Source organism: Carlito syrichta, unplaced genomic scaffold, assembly GCF_000164805.1.
Source record: "Carlito syrichta isolate Samal-C Ts95f unplaced genomic scaffold, Tarsius_syrichta-2.0.1 Scaffold287710, whole genome shotgun sequence".
Taxonomy (NCBI): Eukaryota; Metazoa; Chordata; class Mammalia; order Primates; family Tarsiidae; genus Carlito; species Carlito syrichta.
The window spans coordinates 49854-65801 of NW_007231806.1; the positions used below are offsets into that span (position 1 = coordinate 49854).

Genomic DNA, 15948 nt, shown 5'->3' on the forward strand with positions numbered 1-15948 from the left:
CGATGGGTTATTTATAAAACGTAATTTAGATATCCATTTTTATGTATCTGTTGTGTATATATTTGTATAGATTTTTAGTGGCTACTCTAGGTATTACACTGTGTCTACATAACTTAATCTTAAACTAGTGGTGTTGCTGTTTTACCAGTTCAAGTGAAATATAGAAGCCTTCACTCTTTTTATCCTTTTATTGCACTCTATTTATAATTATTCAGAATATTTTCTCTGTATGTATTTAGAGTCGTGTCACTGTTACAAACTTTTAACTCTCATATTTGATTTAGAAAGCTTAAGCAAAGCTCATGTATTTTTTGTTTTTTGTTTACCATATTTGTTTCTTCCTTCCTAGTGGCCCAGCCTTCCTCCTTTTATCATTTCCTGTTTAGGGAATGTCTTTGGTAGTTCCCTTTGGGTAGATTACTGGCAACAGAGCTTCTTGGCTTTTTGTCATTGAAGAATGTCTGTTTTTCCTTCATTCCTCAGGGACGTGTTTTCACAGGGTATAGGGTTATGGGTTTGGTGGTTTTCTTTCAACACTTGAAAAATATTTTGCTCCTTCCTCCTGGCTTCCATGGTTTGGGATGAGAAATCTGTCTGTTGTTCAAATTTGTTTGCCTTACAGGGGAGGTTTGCCTCTGTTTTTTTTGACGGTTTTTTGTCTTTAGTTTTTAGAATTTTAGTTCTGTTGTGGGTTTCCTTGGGTTTTCCTGTTTGAGGGTTCGCTCTACTTCCTGAATCGCTAGGTTTCTATTTCTTGCCAGATTTTTGCTTTTTCAGCCATTTTTCTTTGGGTACTTTTCCAGCCCTGTCCTCTCTGCCCTCAGCTTCCAGAACTGAGGTCTTTTGTGGTAGTCCCTCCAGTCCCAGGTATATTCTGCTCTTTTTTGCCATTTGTTTACTTTGGTTTTCTGCTGTTCAGATGGGGCCATTTCTGTCATTCTGTCTTCCAGCTGCTGATTCTTTTGTGCTTTGTTCTGCTGGTGAGCCGATCTGCTGAGATTTTTATTTTATCTATTTTATTTTTCATTTCTAATTTTATATGTTTTGTTTATTTGCCAGAACTTTCCTTTTCTTTGCTGAGTCTTCTTGTTTTTTCTTTTTTTAGATATACCTTTGTTTTTATACTTAAGTGTGTATTTCCTAAGAATACATATATTGTCCTGTATAGCTACAGTTTAGTTATTAACTTCAGGACATTTAGCATTGATGCAGTTTACCTATCTATAGTCTAGGTTCCAATTTTGTCGATTGACAATACCCATAAGCCAATTTCATAATGTATACAATGCTTTTGCCTTCTGTCATAGGATCTGGTTTCTGATCACTGTCTTGTTGGATAGCTACAATCTCTGCAAACTTCCGTCTGGAACAGTTCTCAGCCTGTTTTTCACACTATTGGCTTTTTTGAGAAACGTTTTTTCATTTATTTCAAGCATGATTGTAATGTCTCATTGAAGCATTTTTGTCGTTATGCTTGATCCTGGTCAGATAATTCTGTTTCTGTCACCTCAGTGTTGGAATCTATTGCTTATCTTATTTCATTTGATATATTCTTGGTTCTTGGTGTGATGAGCAATTTTCAGTTGAAACTGGACTTATTCATATTATCTTATGAGACTCTAGAGCTTATTTAAACTTTTAATTTTATTCTATTTTATTTTGGAGTTAGGGTCTCACTCTGTTGCCCAGGCTGGAGTGCAGTGGCACAATCATGGCTCACCGCAGCCATGATCTCCTGGGCTCAGGTGATCCTCCTGCCTCAGCCTCCTGAGTACCTGGGACTACAGATGCGAGCCACCTCACCTGGTTAATTAAATTTTTATAGAACGAAACATTGCCCAGGCGGTCTTGAATTCCTGTGCTCAGGCAATCAATCCTCTTGCCTCAGGGTCCCAGAGTGCTGGGATAATAGACGTGAGCCACTGTGCCTGTCTAGACTTTCTGTCTTAGCTGGCTCTCTCTAACACCATTTTGGCCTGGGAAGTGGGTCCTGTCTCCTTACTGCCAGGGGAAGTAGAAGTTCAGGTTTCTCACAGCCTCTGCTGTCACTGGCAATCGGGGCTCCTCCTGCAGCCTCCTTACACGGGGCACCGGTGCGGCCTTACCCCTGCTGGGAGATGGCCAAGGTCTCAGCTCTCCTTGGCCATCTCGTGACTGAGGGGGAGGGGGGCCACGTTGTTCCCTTGGGGTTGAGCTGGAGTAGAGTGACTCTTACCTAAAACTTTTGTCTTTCAGGCAGCTCTTGCTGGTCCCAGCTTTCATTGGGATATTTTGTTTCCATGCTCCCAGCTTCTTCAGCACTGTGTCTGGGATATATGAGGCAAAAGTGAGACCAGGGGCTGGGCACCACACTGCCCTCAGGCCCTGAGAGCTTGGCCTTCTGCTTCCACACCACGCCCCAGTTGCATATTTGCTTTGCACGCAGTTGCCGGTTTTTAGTTGTGCTTAGTGGGAAGAATTGAGAGGGGTATTCACTGCGTCTGCCTGGAAGCAGAGTTCTCTAGTTTACTTCTGTTTCTTACTTGTGAAGACTCAGTATCTTGTTTCAATTCAGAGTTTTGTCATTGTTGTTGCTAACTTCACCCTATGGGTATATTTTCTTTTTCCAGGCAGTGGAGAATAGATTGGATTAAAAAGGAATTCCCAAAAGCAAGCAGACGTGGGGGAAATATGCCGCTGGCCCTCAGAGGCATTTGTTGGCGAGTCATGAGTAGATATTTGTATTTGTGGATGACTTTTAATTTATAAAGCGTGATCTAAGGGAGGAGATCACATAGTTATAAGAAGTCAGCTGTTGCTTCTAAGTATTTTTTGCGCCAGAAAGTAATCAGAAGACAGCACATTGTGGCTTTGGTTAGAATAGGCTGCCTAGCTGACACAGGAGCTTTTGGTTGACGTCGTTTTCTCAAGCTATGCTTAAAAAGGGTCCTGTTAACCTTCAGGTGGTGACTGTACCTGTCTCACAGGATTGCGACTAAATGAAAGCATGGAAAGACTGTGACAGGTATAAGGAACAGGGCACATGTGAGGGAGTGATCTTCTTGGAACTTGACTTTCTTACAAAGACCTGTTTGGCATTTAGGACAGCACATTCTTACTTACGTGATTCTTCGAATCCTCGCCTGTTAAAAGTGAATGAGGGGCTGGACGTGGTGGCTCATGCCTGTCATCCATCCCAGCACTTTGGGAGGCTGAATTGGGATGATCGCCTGAGACCAGGAGCTCAAGACCAGCCTGGGCAGCATAGTGTGACCTCGTCTCTACAAAAATAAAAATAATATCAAGGTGAGGTGGCATGCACCTGTAGTCCCAGCAACTCTAGAGGCTGAGGCAGGAGGATCACTTGAGCCCAGGAGGTCAAGGCTGCGGTAAGCCGTGATTGTGCCATTGCACTCCAGCCTGTACTGTGGAGTGAAACTCTGACTCAAGAAGAAAAAATTAAAAAGTGAACGAGTTCTTGCAGACTCCTTGGTTGTTTTTCCATCCACGCATCCCAGCCACTCCACCACCATGCTGCGCAGGGCGATTCCCTATAAATAACGCTGTGATGTTGGCCAACCCCTTCTACTCCGAGGTGGTCTTTCCTGTTGGTCCTCATCCCCCGGTCCTCTTTCTGCCTTTGGATCTGGTCTTTTATAAGCAAAAGTAAGACCTGCTTTTCCCTCTGGGCTGTGATCAGAGTGTCTGCTCTCTACTTCCATTGTTCTCGCTGGGTGTGGTTGAGGTCTGCTGCTGTGCTGCCTGCCTTGCCTGGAATGGGTGTGGCGCCAGGTGGGAGAGCCCAGTGTGCAGGGGCGAGCCCCGCTCTAGGAGCACACGCCGCACTGTGGCTTCTCTCTTGTGCGCGTCCTTGAGAGGGCTGAGAGGACACGTGCTGTTGTTGCGTTTGCCCTTGTTTTTGGGTGCAAAACAGACATTGATGTTATGGGTGGCTCGTGGCCCCAGGATTTTTCATTTTCCTTAGTGACTTGATTCTTAAACCAAGTCTGCCTTGTCTTGTTAGTTAATTCAATATGATTTCTAAAAATCTGAGTGCAAGACTACATTTGTTACTAGGATATTTCCTTGCTAGTTCTGTGACATTCTGGAATGTTGGTTCTCTGACTGATGCCGCTGACTCTCACCCTGCTTCCCTCCCCACCCGCTCGTGTCCGGCCTCCCTTACTTCTCATCCCGCTCATCTGTGGGAGACCGGTCAGACACGGCACGGCTAGAGCACTTCTGAAGGGCGCAAGTCCCTTGGTAGTCACTTTGAGATACCTGCGTGGGTAAGCGTCGGTATGACTCATTCTTACTCTTCATAGGAGAAACTGAAAAAGTCTTTTCTGTAGTTTGGCATCTTACTAATAGCCAGAGCGTTGTTATAGACAACATGATGATTTTGGTGAATTTTTAAATTTGGAAAGGTTTCAGGACTTGTCCTGGTTTCATTTACCTGTGTTTAAAATATCCCCAGGAAACCCGCTTGCCCAGGATATACTGAGCCTTTACCAGGAACCAGATGGTACAAGAAGGCTGCTGAGCTATTTGCTGGATAACTTGTCAGGTACTGCAGGAAGAAGTAAGTGGTCATTGGTGTAAACCTTTTTATTAGGAGGACGTGTAAGAATATTGCTTAATTCTGTGTTTTCTGTCCAACTAGTTTCAACAGAACAGCCACCTCCAAGATCGTGGATTATGTTGCAAGAACCAGACAGAACAAGGCCCACCGGTCGGTCGCCCTTTTAATTTGTTTCTGCTTGGCTCTGTAACCCTAACCGTGTTGCTGCATGCTTTAGGTTCCAGGCAGTGAACAGTGAGGTGAAATGTGTGAGACTCACCTGGTGTGGGAGGTGATACTGAAGACTTCCTCCTGCCTGGCTGGCCTGTGCACGGGGATGCAGCGGAAGGGCCCGGCCAGCACACTTCCCATGCAGGGTGGCTGCATCCCTGGGCACGTTTGGCAGTGTCTAGGGACAGCCTGGATTGCTGCATCTGGTGCTGGAGGCCCGGGCCACAGCTACGTGTCCTACAGTGCATAGAACTGTGCCCCACAGCATACTTGGCCCAAGATGCCCATGGTGCCACTGTTGTTGAGAAGCCATGCCATGAAGTAAAGTTCATGTATACACCCAAATCTTTCTATGGTGGAGGTTTCCAAATCCTAGCATGTTCCAAATGTGTTGGACACTACAGGGTCATAAGAGAGCCAAAACTCTTACTCGAGAGGAAAATTGAGCAAAATCTCTAATCTTTTAACCTAAATCCTATGGAAATACTTTGAGCGCTTCCATGGTGTGAGGGACTGAATTTCATTTTGTGTGAATACTAATTGTTGCTTTATAGAAGAAAATGCGGCATGTCTGTTAAAGAAACTGTCAGGTTTTCACATCCTCCATTGGCAGCTGGCGGTGTGGCAGAGGGGGGGTGTAGACATGAAGAGCCTCACAATCTCGGTCTCTTAGCCTCCACACCTGTGTGCAGGTGATCGTTGTCTTCTGACGGCTTCATGCATCTCTCTTCCCTTGGTCACCCATCTTGATTCTACCCCTCTTATCTGGCATGTGGTGGGTTTTGGGTTCACATAAATTGGATGAAAAAGCCATACTTAACTTTTAAGTGAAAACTGTTACTGAAATTAATTATATGTATTTTTTTCTGCCACGTGTATGAATAAGTAAAGTTATCTTTCCTACAGCCTTGTTTTCTGTCATGTGCTATAATGTTCTTTGTGATAAATATGCGACCCGGCAGTTATACGGCTACTGTCCATCATGGGCACTCAATTGGGACTACAGGAAAAAGGCCATTATTCAAGAAATCTTGAGCTGCAATGCTGACATTGTGAGTCTTCAGGTAAGCCAGACGGGAGAGGCTTATGAAATCACCTGGTACTGATAGAGCAGGGAGCACACAGGGCGTAGTTCTTTGGGTGCCAGCTCTGCGGTTTCTCGTGAGTCCTGGAGCGCACAGCCTGCTTTGCTTTGCATCACTGTGCAGCCAGGCCAGCAGAGCAGCTGGGCCAATGCGTTTTGCCAAGACAGCTGGGACTCACCCACCCCTGCCCCTGTCCCTGCGTCGAAAACATACTGTTTTCGAATCGGGTGCAGAAGTTACGGAAATTCGGGCACCGTCAAAGTATGACCTTGCTTCACTGCTGTGTTACTAGAATAATTAGAGCATAGCATGAAAAGGACTGCCCACCTCTCATGGTGACTTACACGATCTCTGGCAAGTCACCATCTTGCCATGGGCTTGAAAGTATGATCTGTGAAATTCCTTCTACCTCTGTGACTCTTGTTCCACACACATCAGTTCCAAGACAAAAGGAAATGCATATGCACGGGGATATGCATCTGTCCACTTGTCATTCCTTAAAAAGAATTGACCATGGCGACTGGTACCTGTGAAATGACAAGTAGGCATCCCAGTTGGTTTCAGATAAATGTCATCGAAAGATGTTAAGTTCTTGGCATGTGTGGTGGCTTGTGCCTGTGATTCCAGCACTTTGGAAGGCCAAGGCAGGAGGGTTGCTTGAGACCAGGAGTTTGAGACCAGTCCTGGGTAACATAATGAGACTCATCTCTACAAAAAAAAAAATTAAAAATGACAATGTGGTGGTGACATGCACCTGTGGTCCCAGCTACTCGGGAGCTGGAGGTGGGAGGATCACCTGAGCCCAGGGAGCCTAGCCTGTGATGAGCTGTGCTAGTACCACTGCACTCCAGCCTGGGTGACAGAGTGAGAAAAGATGCTACCGTCTTTAATCTAAAGATCAATTTTTTGAAATTATTCCAAACTCTCAAATTGTGAGGGGGGACCACCCAAAATACTGGAATTTTCTTTTAGGGGGTGTACCCCTTGTGGTTCAGGCTTCCCCCGGAAAGCAAAAAACCCAGTGGCATCTGGGTACTAGTTAGTGTGTTGTTGTGAGATACTGAGTTTGGCTTCAGTGAATACTCTTTGGAGGTTCTTTCAACGCGTTTGCCCATATTATGATGGGTGATTTCTGAGCCCACCTGCATACTGTGCTGAGTGTTCAGCACTTTTTGACCAAATACAGCATGACCCCCATGTCCTACCCTCCCTGTTCACCCAGTCTTGCCCCAAGTGACTTTTTGGTTTCTCTGGATGAAAAAAGTCCTCCAGGCCGGGCTTGGTGGCTCAGCCTGTAATCCCGCGCCTTTGGGAGGCTGAGGTGAGTGGATTGCCTGAGCCCGCTGGTTCGAGACCCGCCTGGGTAGCGAGACCTCATCTCTACAATAAACCAAAAAATCAGCTGGGCGTGGTAGCGCATGCCTGTTGTTCCAGCTACTCGGAAGGCTGAGGCGGAAGGATCGCCGTCGCCCAGCAGGTCGAGGCTGCGGGAGCGGCCACTGCGCTCCAGTCTGGGCGACAGAGTGAGACTCCAACTCAAAAAAAAAAACAAAAAAAAAACAGAAACAAAAAAGTCCTCCAAGGGAAACGTTTTGCTGATGTGGAAGAGGTGAAACAAAAAAAATGGCAGAAACACTAAAAGGCATGAAAATGGATGAGTTCAGAAACTGTTTTGAGCAGTGGGAAAAGCATCTTGATAGGTGTATTACATCAAATGGAGAGTACTTTGAAGGTGACTGAAGTTTAAACATGTAAGAAAAAATACACAATTTTTATAAATCAAATCTGTGTTTTGGGGGGCTCCCCCTCGTATACACAAAAGTTTAAATACATAGGACTGATTTTCGTCTTATAAAACAACTTTACCGTTTATGATTTTTCAGGAGGTTGAAACGGAACAGTATTACAGTTTTTTTCTGGTAGAACTGAAAGAACGTGGCTATAATGGATTCTTTAGTCCTAAGTCTAGAGCTAGGACAATGTCAGAACAAGAAAGAAAACATGTTGACGGCTGTGCAATATTCTTCAAAACGGAAAAGTAAGGGATCTTATTTTTTTTTTAAATGTTCTCAGTATTTGCTGGGTGGGAACCAAGAGTGTGGACGTTAACTGGCAAATAAGAGAATGAGGCACTGTATTATTAGTCAAGAAAACACTGCTTTTTGACGAAGGGAATTTTTGCTTGTTTGATTTTTATCATCAGAAAAAGCCTTGTTTTGGAGACATACTTTAAAGTGCTGTTGTTTCTTCAGGTGTTTACAAGGTTTAACTCCAGTTATTAATTGAAACATCGTATAGTTTACATTCCCTCTAGGATGGTGGAGGGACTTTTACATGTATACTTGGAAAGTAATTATTTGAAAAAATTGCAAGATAGTATATTTCAACATGAAACTCTAGCAAAGATGACTACATTTTCTTAAGGTACTTGTAAATGTATTTCACAATGTTACTTGTATCCATAAGACTGAGAACAGCTGTAAGTGGATGTGCACACTTGGTGCTGAGTGTGGAGGATTATCTGTGATGGGATTTAGCTGGCTTCATGTTTATTGAGGAAGTTTGGGGAAACTGCGTTTCTCACAAAGCCAATGACTTGGTATTCCCAGTTCTGTGTCTATTGTGTGTTTTTGTTTTTCTTTTAGATTTACTTTGGTTCAGAAACACACTGTTGAATTTAATCAGCTAGCAATGGCAAATTCAGAAGGGTCTGAAGCTATGCTGAACAGAGTCATGACAAAAGATAACATTGGCGTTGCAGTACTGCTAGAGCTACGAAAGGAATTGATTGAAATGTCGTGTGAGTGGCCTTTTCACTTCCTGTACAATTGACCTCCCAAATTTAGTAGTTCTGACTAGACATCTTCAAAAAGAATAAGAAACAGAAATTTGTGTATTCATGGTCTTGTCTAACACCTGAAGAAACTCAGAATTTGTCTTTAAAAATATTCTATCTCCTTTGTTCTACCACAAAACTTAAGATGAGAAAGCATTGCCCAGAAAAGTGTAAAAACCTTGAAACATAAAGAAAATTTTGCTTTTAAGAATTTTTCATGTAAAAGAAATATTGAAGTAAATATTAATTAAAATAACTGCTCAGGGGTAAGAGCACCATATACTTTCATACGTTCTTGGCAGCAAGGATATTCTGTAAGCTAACTTCTCTTCCTGATCTACTTAAAGTAATTAAAGGTCTTGCATTTTGGATAAATATACTACTTATTTCAAACTGAAAGTATAGTTAGAGTGATTACTATGCTGAGACTTGGAACTTCTGTCAGTAGAGGAATAGCCGGCACTGGGGACGTTTAATGTGAAGAATAGAAAAGGTGGAACTTGAGGACAGTCTTAAATAGATCTAAGAAAGAACATTTAGATTTAATTTTATGAGGCTTGATTTAGGGCATCTAAACTAAGACCAGAAGTTTCGGGGAGACAGAACTTTAGAAACCGAGCCGTCCTAGATGGACTGAGCCATCTGTACAAGTCCTGAATGTCCTGTGCTGGCCAGGTCACCCCAGGCTCCCAGGTGTGCTGTGGGCACACTCAGCCGTTGGACGGGAATGGTCAGAGGGACTTGAGGTGCACTTCTGTTCTGAGACTCTGAGAAGTCCTTTGCTTTCAGACTGAGAGTATATGGACTGATGGATAGGTTTAGTCTGCTTGTTTTTTTTCTTGTTGCTAATGCAGCTGGAAAGCCACATCTTGGAACAGAAAAACAACTTATCCTTGTGGCCAACGCTCATATGCATTGGGACCCTGAGTACTCTGATGTGAAGTTGGTACAAACGATGATGTTCCTCTCGGAAGTGAAGAACATTATTGATAAAGCCTCTCGAAACTTCAAATCCGGCGTATTGGGAGAGTTTGGAACTATTCCGCTGGTGTTATGTGCAGACCTTAATTCTTTGCCAGACTCTGGTACGAAAAGAACATCCTTTTATATATACATGCTTTTTGACTGGAAGTGTTTTTTATAACGTGTTGTTTCCGATCATTCCAAATTTAGTCAAGACAGAAATTCCATTTGTAGTGGCAGCCCTGAGCAGGTTTAAAAACTTTTTGTGTGCTCTAAGGAGGCCATTTTGAAAATGAAATGGTATTATGGAAACTTGAGGAGAAAGGGGATTAATCATCTTTGAGAGACAAAGGGTTGATGACTTGAAATAATTTGTTAAAAAACATATAGTTTTATTTTATTATCCCCAAGTCCTATATAATCCAGACTCTGAAAAAGTTATTAATAATATGGTTTCTTTGGAATTACAGCATGGGTAATATACTCACAGTTAAATTTGACTATATATTCTATAGTCTCAATAAATGTGAGAGAGAGAGAGAGTGTGTGTGTGTGTGTGTGTGTGTGTGTGTGTGTGTGTGTGTGTGTGACTTGATTAGAAAAAATACATCTCAGGTGGAATTTGAGGTCCTTTAACAAAAAAAGCACCTGTCTTAATTTTTATCACAAAGTAGAGTACAGAAAGCCTGATCGTGAATACTTTTCCATAGATAGTATACACAATAAGCCATAGCCCTATAATATCAACTTATGCCACATCCTTAGCCATATGAGATCTAATACACACAGGAATACTGTTCCTTGTTCTTGCATGCATGCATGAACGCGTGCGTGCCTCTGGAGTAGACATATTTGACAGTGCATTATTGCTATCATAATAGCCATTAAGAAGAAGGCAACTATGTTAACATTTGCTTCAGGGAAAATAAAGCTAGCTGAGGCCCATAGTTCTCAGTCATAGTTCTCAGTCTTTGACTGAGCCGTCTGGCTCCCGCTGCAGCATGGGGGTTATTCTCCACTTGCTTCCCCCCTCTGTAGGAGAGAGCACATCCAGGACCCAGCTGGCGTTGAAAAGCGTATCATTTAATAGCAAGCACGTGGGGAGAGGTCCGCTAATTACATGAAAATATGTTTGCAGAGCCCACCCTATGCTTAGGAAGCTGGGAAAATGGGTCAGGGCTGGGGAAAGTGCTCTGTTAACTAACCGGAAGCATTTCTCTTCTGTCATGGACAGGTTATTCAGGCACTTTCGCTCTTAATCTTTGAAGTTTTGTACCAAGTAAACAATTCGGCATAAGCAGAAGCCTATGTTCTAAGATGTGGGTTGTACTATCTTTAAGTCTCTCTTGAAAGTGGAAACAACCTGAATTTAAAAGTATAAGGAACTAGTTTAGCAAATACTATACACCAGCCCAGTTGTATTATATAACCATTGAAGAAAAGTAATTGGGAGACACATAAGTTCGTATGTATGGTACAGCATACATGGAAAGAGTGAAGTATAAAATATTCAGTAAACTATGATTACAACTGTGTAAAAATATAGATATGGCCAAATTCTGGCAAATGCAAAATAACCAGAACATTTGAGAAAGTGGCAACAAGTGTAGTTTAGAACCACTTACTATTATTGCATGATCTTTCATATTGCTTTTCATACACATGTTATACTTGACAATGCAGAAAGTCTGTTTGTCTTCATTACAGGTGTTGTGGAGTATCTGAGCACGGGTGGAGTAGAAACAAATCATAAAGACTTCAAGGAACTGAGATACAATGAAAGTCTCACCAACTTCAGCTGTAACGGGAAGAATGGAGCACCCAACGGGAGAATCACTCATGGCTTCAGGTTGAAGAGTGCCTATGAGAGCGGCCTGATGCCTTACACAAACTACACGTTCGATTTCAAGGTGTGCCTCGGTTGATAAGCTTTTTAAACCTCCGTTTTATCAGTCAGTCTCTTAAGGTCACCATGACTTTGAAGTGTGGCTGGCTGTGTGTTCAGGTTGGAATCTGTTGACAGCAGTGTTCTCTTTTAGCCTTCTGCAGGGTTCCCTGGGATTGGCAGCACAGTCTTCCTCTCTAGACTCTGTTAGAATATCTTCCAGGAGGGGAGGGCAGATGGAATCAATTTCTAACCTGCCATTCACCTTTTGGGGGCGTTTGTTGTATGCGTGTTTCTTACAGCTGGATGTGTACTGCCATACTATCTAGTTTGGTGTCAGTTTGGGTGAAATAGTCCTTCTCTCGGATTTTAATTTAGCTGAGGCTATATTCCAAGATGCGTCTTGTATCTAGGTGCCTTTTTGCCCAGTGAACAACTTGCAGTGTGGTACCTTCTCTCAGTGATGCTCATCATGTGTAATACTAGTGCTTGTTCAGGACTGTGTCACTTTCTTGTGTCCAGCTGTCCTGTGTAGTGACCTTTTGCATTTCTGCTCTGCTGAAAGATAACCATGCAGGCTAGATTGTCTCTTGGGGTCTCAGAAGCCTTTGCACTTGGAGCCTGGAGATTTACCTTGTCCTCCAGCTTCAGTTTGTCCTTCCTTTGGACTTGCCAGCATACTGACGGCAGGAGTGGCGAGAGCAATAGCTGAGGGTGGGAGATGCTGGGTTCTTCTCTGTTTCTGTTGCTTGCGTGAGACAGGGAGAAGACACATGATGTGCTTTGGCGCACTTGGCTAAGAGCATGTAGTGGAGGGGCAGAACCAGCAGGCCCGAATCTGTGAGCTGGATGCTGGGCTGAGGCTGTGGGAGGCGCAGGGCCGGGGAGACAGCCCTGCCCTTGGCAGCCGTGCTCTGGTGCGAGAGTCCTGTCTCAGCCACAGTCGTGTGTGCGAGCGCGTGCGTGCGTGTGATGACATCTTGGGAGGAGCCTCAGTGGTGGGCGGTGCAGGTGGGCGGGAGCGGGATTCAGGAAGGTCTTTGGCAGTGGTGGAACCCAACGTGGAAGGGCTGAGAAGGACCTGACCTGACACAGGGAGAAGACAGTGCCCAGGCAGAAGAGACGGCATGTGTGGAGGCCCAGGGTCAAGAAGAGCCTGGACCCACGAGGGTCTTCCCTCTACCCGCCCTCCTGCCCCAAGGCCACCACGTCAGCTGGGTGGTGTTGAGGCAGAGCAGCCGAGGCCGCGTCTGCAGGTTCTTAAGGTCTTGCTGGCGATTTGGTGTAGCCACTGGGAGGAAGGAGAGGCTGGCTTGGCTTTGGGGGCCTCTGGTTTGTGCGGTGTAGACCTCTTCCTGCGGGCGAGCACATTGTGCTTGTTCTGTGTCGTTCACCCAGCCTGACCGTAAGGGCATGTCTGGAAAGCACTCGGGATTTGGCGGTTGCCTCATGTGGGACCTTGGCTCTTGTCTCTTGTTTTCCAGGGTATAATCGACTACATCTTCTATTCCCAGCCTCAGCTGAACACGCTGGGCATCCTGGGGCCCCTGGATCACCACTGGCTGGTGGAGAACAACATCAGCGGCTGCCCGCACCCCCTCATCCCCTCCGACCACTTCTCACTTTTCGCACAGCTGGAGCTCTTGCTGCCTTTCCTGCCCCACATCAATGGCATTCACCTTTCTGGCAGGAGGTAGTCGAGCACCTCTGAGGACGCCTCGACTGCTCGTCGGCTCGTGAGGATCTGAGTTTAGGGGAGTGAGGTATGGCTGCTGGGGATTATGTTTGTCTTGAGGACGATTTGGATTTCAGTCTGATTATCTGTGAAGACAGAAGCCAGGTCCTAGCAGCGACACGTTGTGGGTTTCGGTGAGGACACAGAGCGACAGCCAGGTGCTAGCAGCACACACATTCTGAGCCCAATTTGCTCTATCCTGCTAGACAGGGAGGGGTGTGTTTGCACCTGTCTTTAATTCGTTACAAGAACTTTTCCTATTTGTTCTACCCAAGATAATATTTTCATGCCTTGAAATAGGAAAATGTTTGAGCAGCATATTGTCTTTGCACAGAAATCTGTAGCACTACTTTTTTGAGGCCAGTAGTAACATCCAGAGACCATTCTTCCAGACTTCACTCCCTCCTTTTCCAGACTTGTTTATAAAATAATAGAATTTGAATTTAGCCTTTATGATTGTATATGATCCACAGAAGACCTGATTTATGAAATTTTGTACTAAAAATCAGATTTGGAAGCGATTGTATTGTACACCGAGGCTAAGTTTTTTTACCTATTTCGTGTGTTCCAGAGGCCAGCTTGTAAAAGAAGCTGCCACAGACCTTCTCTGCTCATGATTTGCACTGCGAGGGTTGTGTTAGCCCTTTTGTACTACTTACTTTATTTTTAAATCGAGAACATGGTTCTTTAAATCCAAATCTGCTTAAACCTTGGGACATTTTCTCAGACCAGAGGCAACTTACGAATGAATTTTTGCAAAACTGTCTACCAGGACAGATAAGCCGAACAGGGAGTGACCGTCAGCATCTTTGGACTGAATGTAACGACTGACATGGGCCCACCTGGTGCTGCTAAGTCTGTACCTTTTCGAAGCCTCCGAACGGCAGCTGCGTAGGTCCAGCTCCTTGGCTCCCTCTCGAGCTCCTTCCTGTCCATTCTCCTCCGTGCCTGCCGAGGTTTGCTCTCACCAAGCACTGCCTGTGCATGCAGAGAAAATCTGTGCCTCCTCTTTTATATTTTTAAAGAACTGTTCAGCATTTGTGAGACTTTTGCAAGACGCTTCCGTACGAGCTGCAGCTTTTCCCGTCGTGAGGCGTTGGACGTCATGCGCGGACCGTGCTTGCGGTGGGCCCCGGGTCCTGCTTGCCGGGCCCAGCGCTGCTTCCTGCGTGGCTGCATGGTGCCGCCTGCCACCGCCAAGTCCTTTATCATGTGAACCCATGTTATCTGTGTACTCCATGGTCTCTGTGTTTTCTTTAATCATTCCTTTTTTTAAGAAAAAGTAACTTTCTGTTCGTGAAACTGTACATTAGATGCATCTTCAAAGCAGGTCCCTAAGACAATTTTTCAGATCATTTTTAAAGTGGCAGAGTCATTTTAGAATGTCAACCAGATGAAAAGTATATTGTGCCCTGTCTTTTTTTTTTGCCCATGGTGGCATTTTTTTTTTTTTTTTTTTTTTTGCCCATGATGCCATTGGCATATTAGAGGCTAAAGCCAGCTTTACCCATGCAGAATTAACTGGTAAATGTTCTTTTCTCATGCATTCGTTCTTCTCTCAAAAATCAAATGAATTCAGAGGAGCTTGGTCTAACTGCTTTTGTTTCAACTGCAGGCAGGGAAACAAAAGAACGCCGTGCACGCATTAAGAAAAATGTTGACTGTTACGAACCATTTTTTTTATACAGAGAATGAGTCATTTTGGATAATGACTTAAAATTTTATGAGAAATGTTCAGCACTTAAATGTGCTTATTCTGTTGTTAAGAGAAAATAAAATTAAACACTGTTTAAATAAGTGGTTCTTTTTTTCCTTTTAGAAACTTCTCCAAAGGTTTCGATCTTGAATCTTTGTCTTGGCTTGGACCTGATTTTTCTTTTGTTTTGTTTTTCGATTTCGTTGTGATGCTTTGGTTTTTATTTTTGTGTTTTTTAAGTTGTGATGGCACCAAACACATCCGGTTTATGATCAGAACATTGTAAAGTTGGTCTTGATGTCAAGCCAGTGCGTAACTTTTTACGAGGTTTTTGTTTTTTTGTGAAGTGTGAATAACCAGTGTGTTTACTCGTTTTTCCTGAACACTGTGTTGGCAACGTGCATCCTGACGACTTCCAGTGAGGGTGAGCTGGAGCCTGCTGGACTCACGAGGCCAAGGGAGCCGCTCGTCCTGGGTCTGCGTTACATGACCATAGGTCCTGAGGGCTTCATGGAGGGGACGGGGGAGCACTTATCATTGTGGACTTCTTGGTGGAGGATATAATCTGTTCACAGATGCTGGAACTGCAGTGCACTCGTTAGATGCTAAAGGTTTGAGCTTCACATAAGCGTCACTTGCATTTGTTGTTGTCCATAATACGTTTGAATTTGGGACAGCATATTAAGATATGATGGCCTGTTCTGCTTGAAAATACTTGTTTTTGCCTCTTCCAGTCATGCTGCATTCTGTGGTCAGTTTGAGCAGCTTCACTTTGTTTGGATGGTGATGAATTGAACCAAGAGTGGAGGCTTAAAACTGTAGTCTTCAAAGGAGGAAGAGATATTTGGGGTTTGTAGGGAATACACGGTCACACCAAAATAGACTATGATACTTTGTTAAGCAAGCTTTTGTGTTTTAAATATTTTCTGTGTCCTGGGTAATTTTCAGTAGGCCACACTCCCTCAAATGCAATAAAA

The 15948-nt window shown here is 44.1% G+C and overlaps 1 protein-coding gene across 3 annotated transcripts in view; it reads left to right on the top strand.

Annotated features, from left to right (window-relative positions):
• CNOT6 (CCR4-NOT transcription complex subunit 6) overlaps positions 1–14125 on the top strand; it is a 49189-nt gene extending 35064 nt beyond the window's left edge. Inside the window, exons 4-12 of one of the 3 annotated variants that reach the window (XR_503996.1) lie at positions 4457–4561; positions 4643–4711; positions 5678–5835; positions 7740–7894; positions 8502–8656; positions 9547–9777; positions 11363–11565; positions 13025–13303; positions 14048–14125. Coding sequence is in view for 1 of the 3 variants with exons in the window: in XM_021709914.1 (XP_021565589.1) it covers positions 4457–4546; positions 4643–4711; positions 5678–5835; positions 7740–7894; positions 8502–8656; positions 9547–9777; positions 11363–11565; positions 13025–13237 (1274 nt within the window). In the remaining 2 variants the exon portion in view is untranslated. Of the gene's footprint in view, positions 1–4456; positions 4562–4642; positions 4712–5677; positions 5836–7739; positions 7895–8501; positions 8657–9546; positions 9778–11362; positions 11566–13024 lie in introns of all 3 variants that reach the window. The other 2 variants (XR_503997.1, XM_021709914.1) reach the window with 2 other exon arrangements.
• The last annotated feature ends 1823 nt before the right edge of the window (positions 14126–15948 follow it).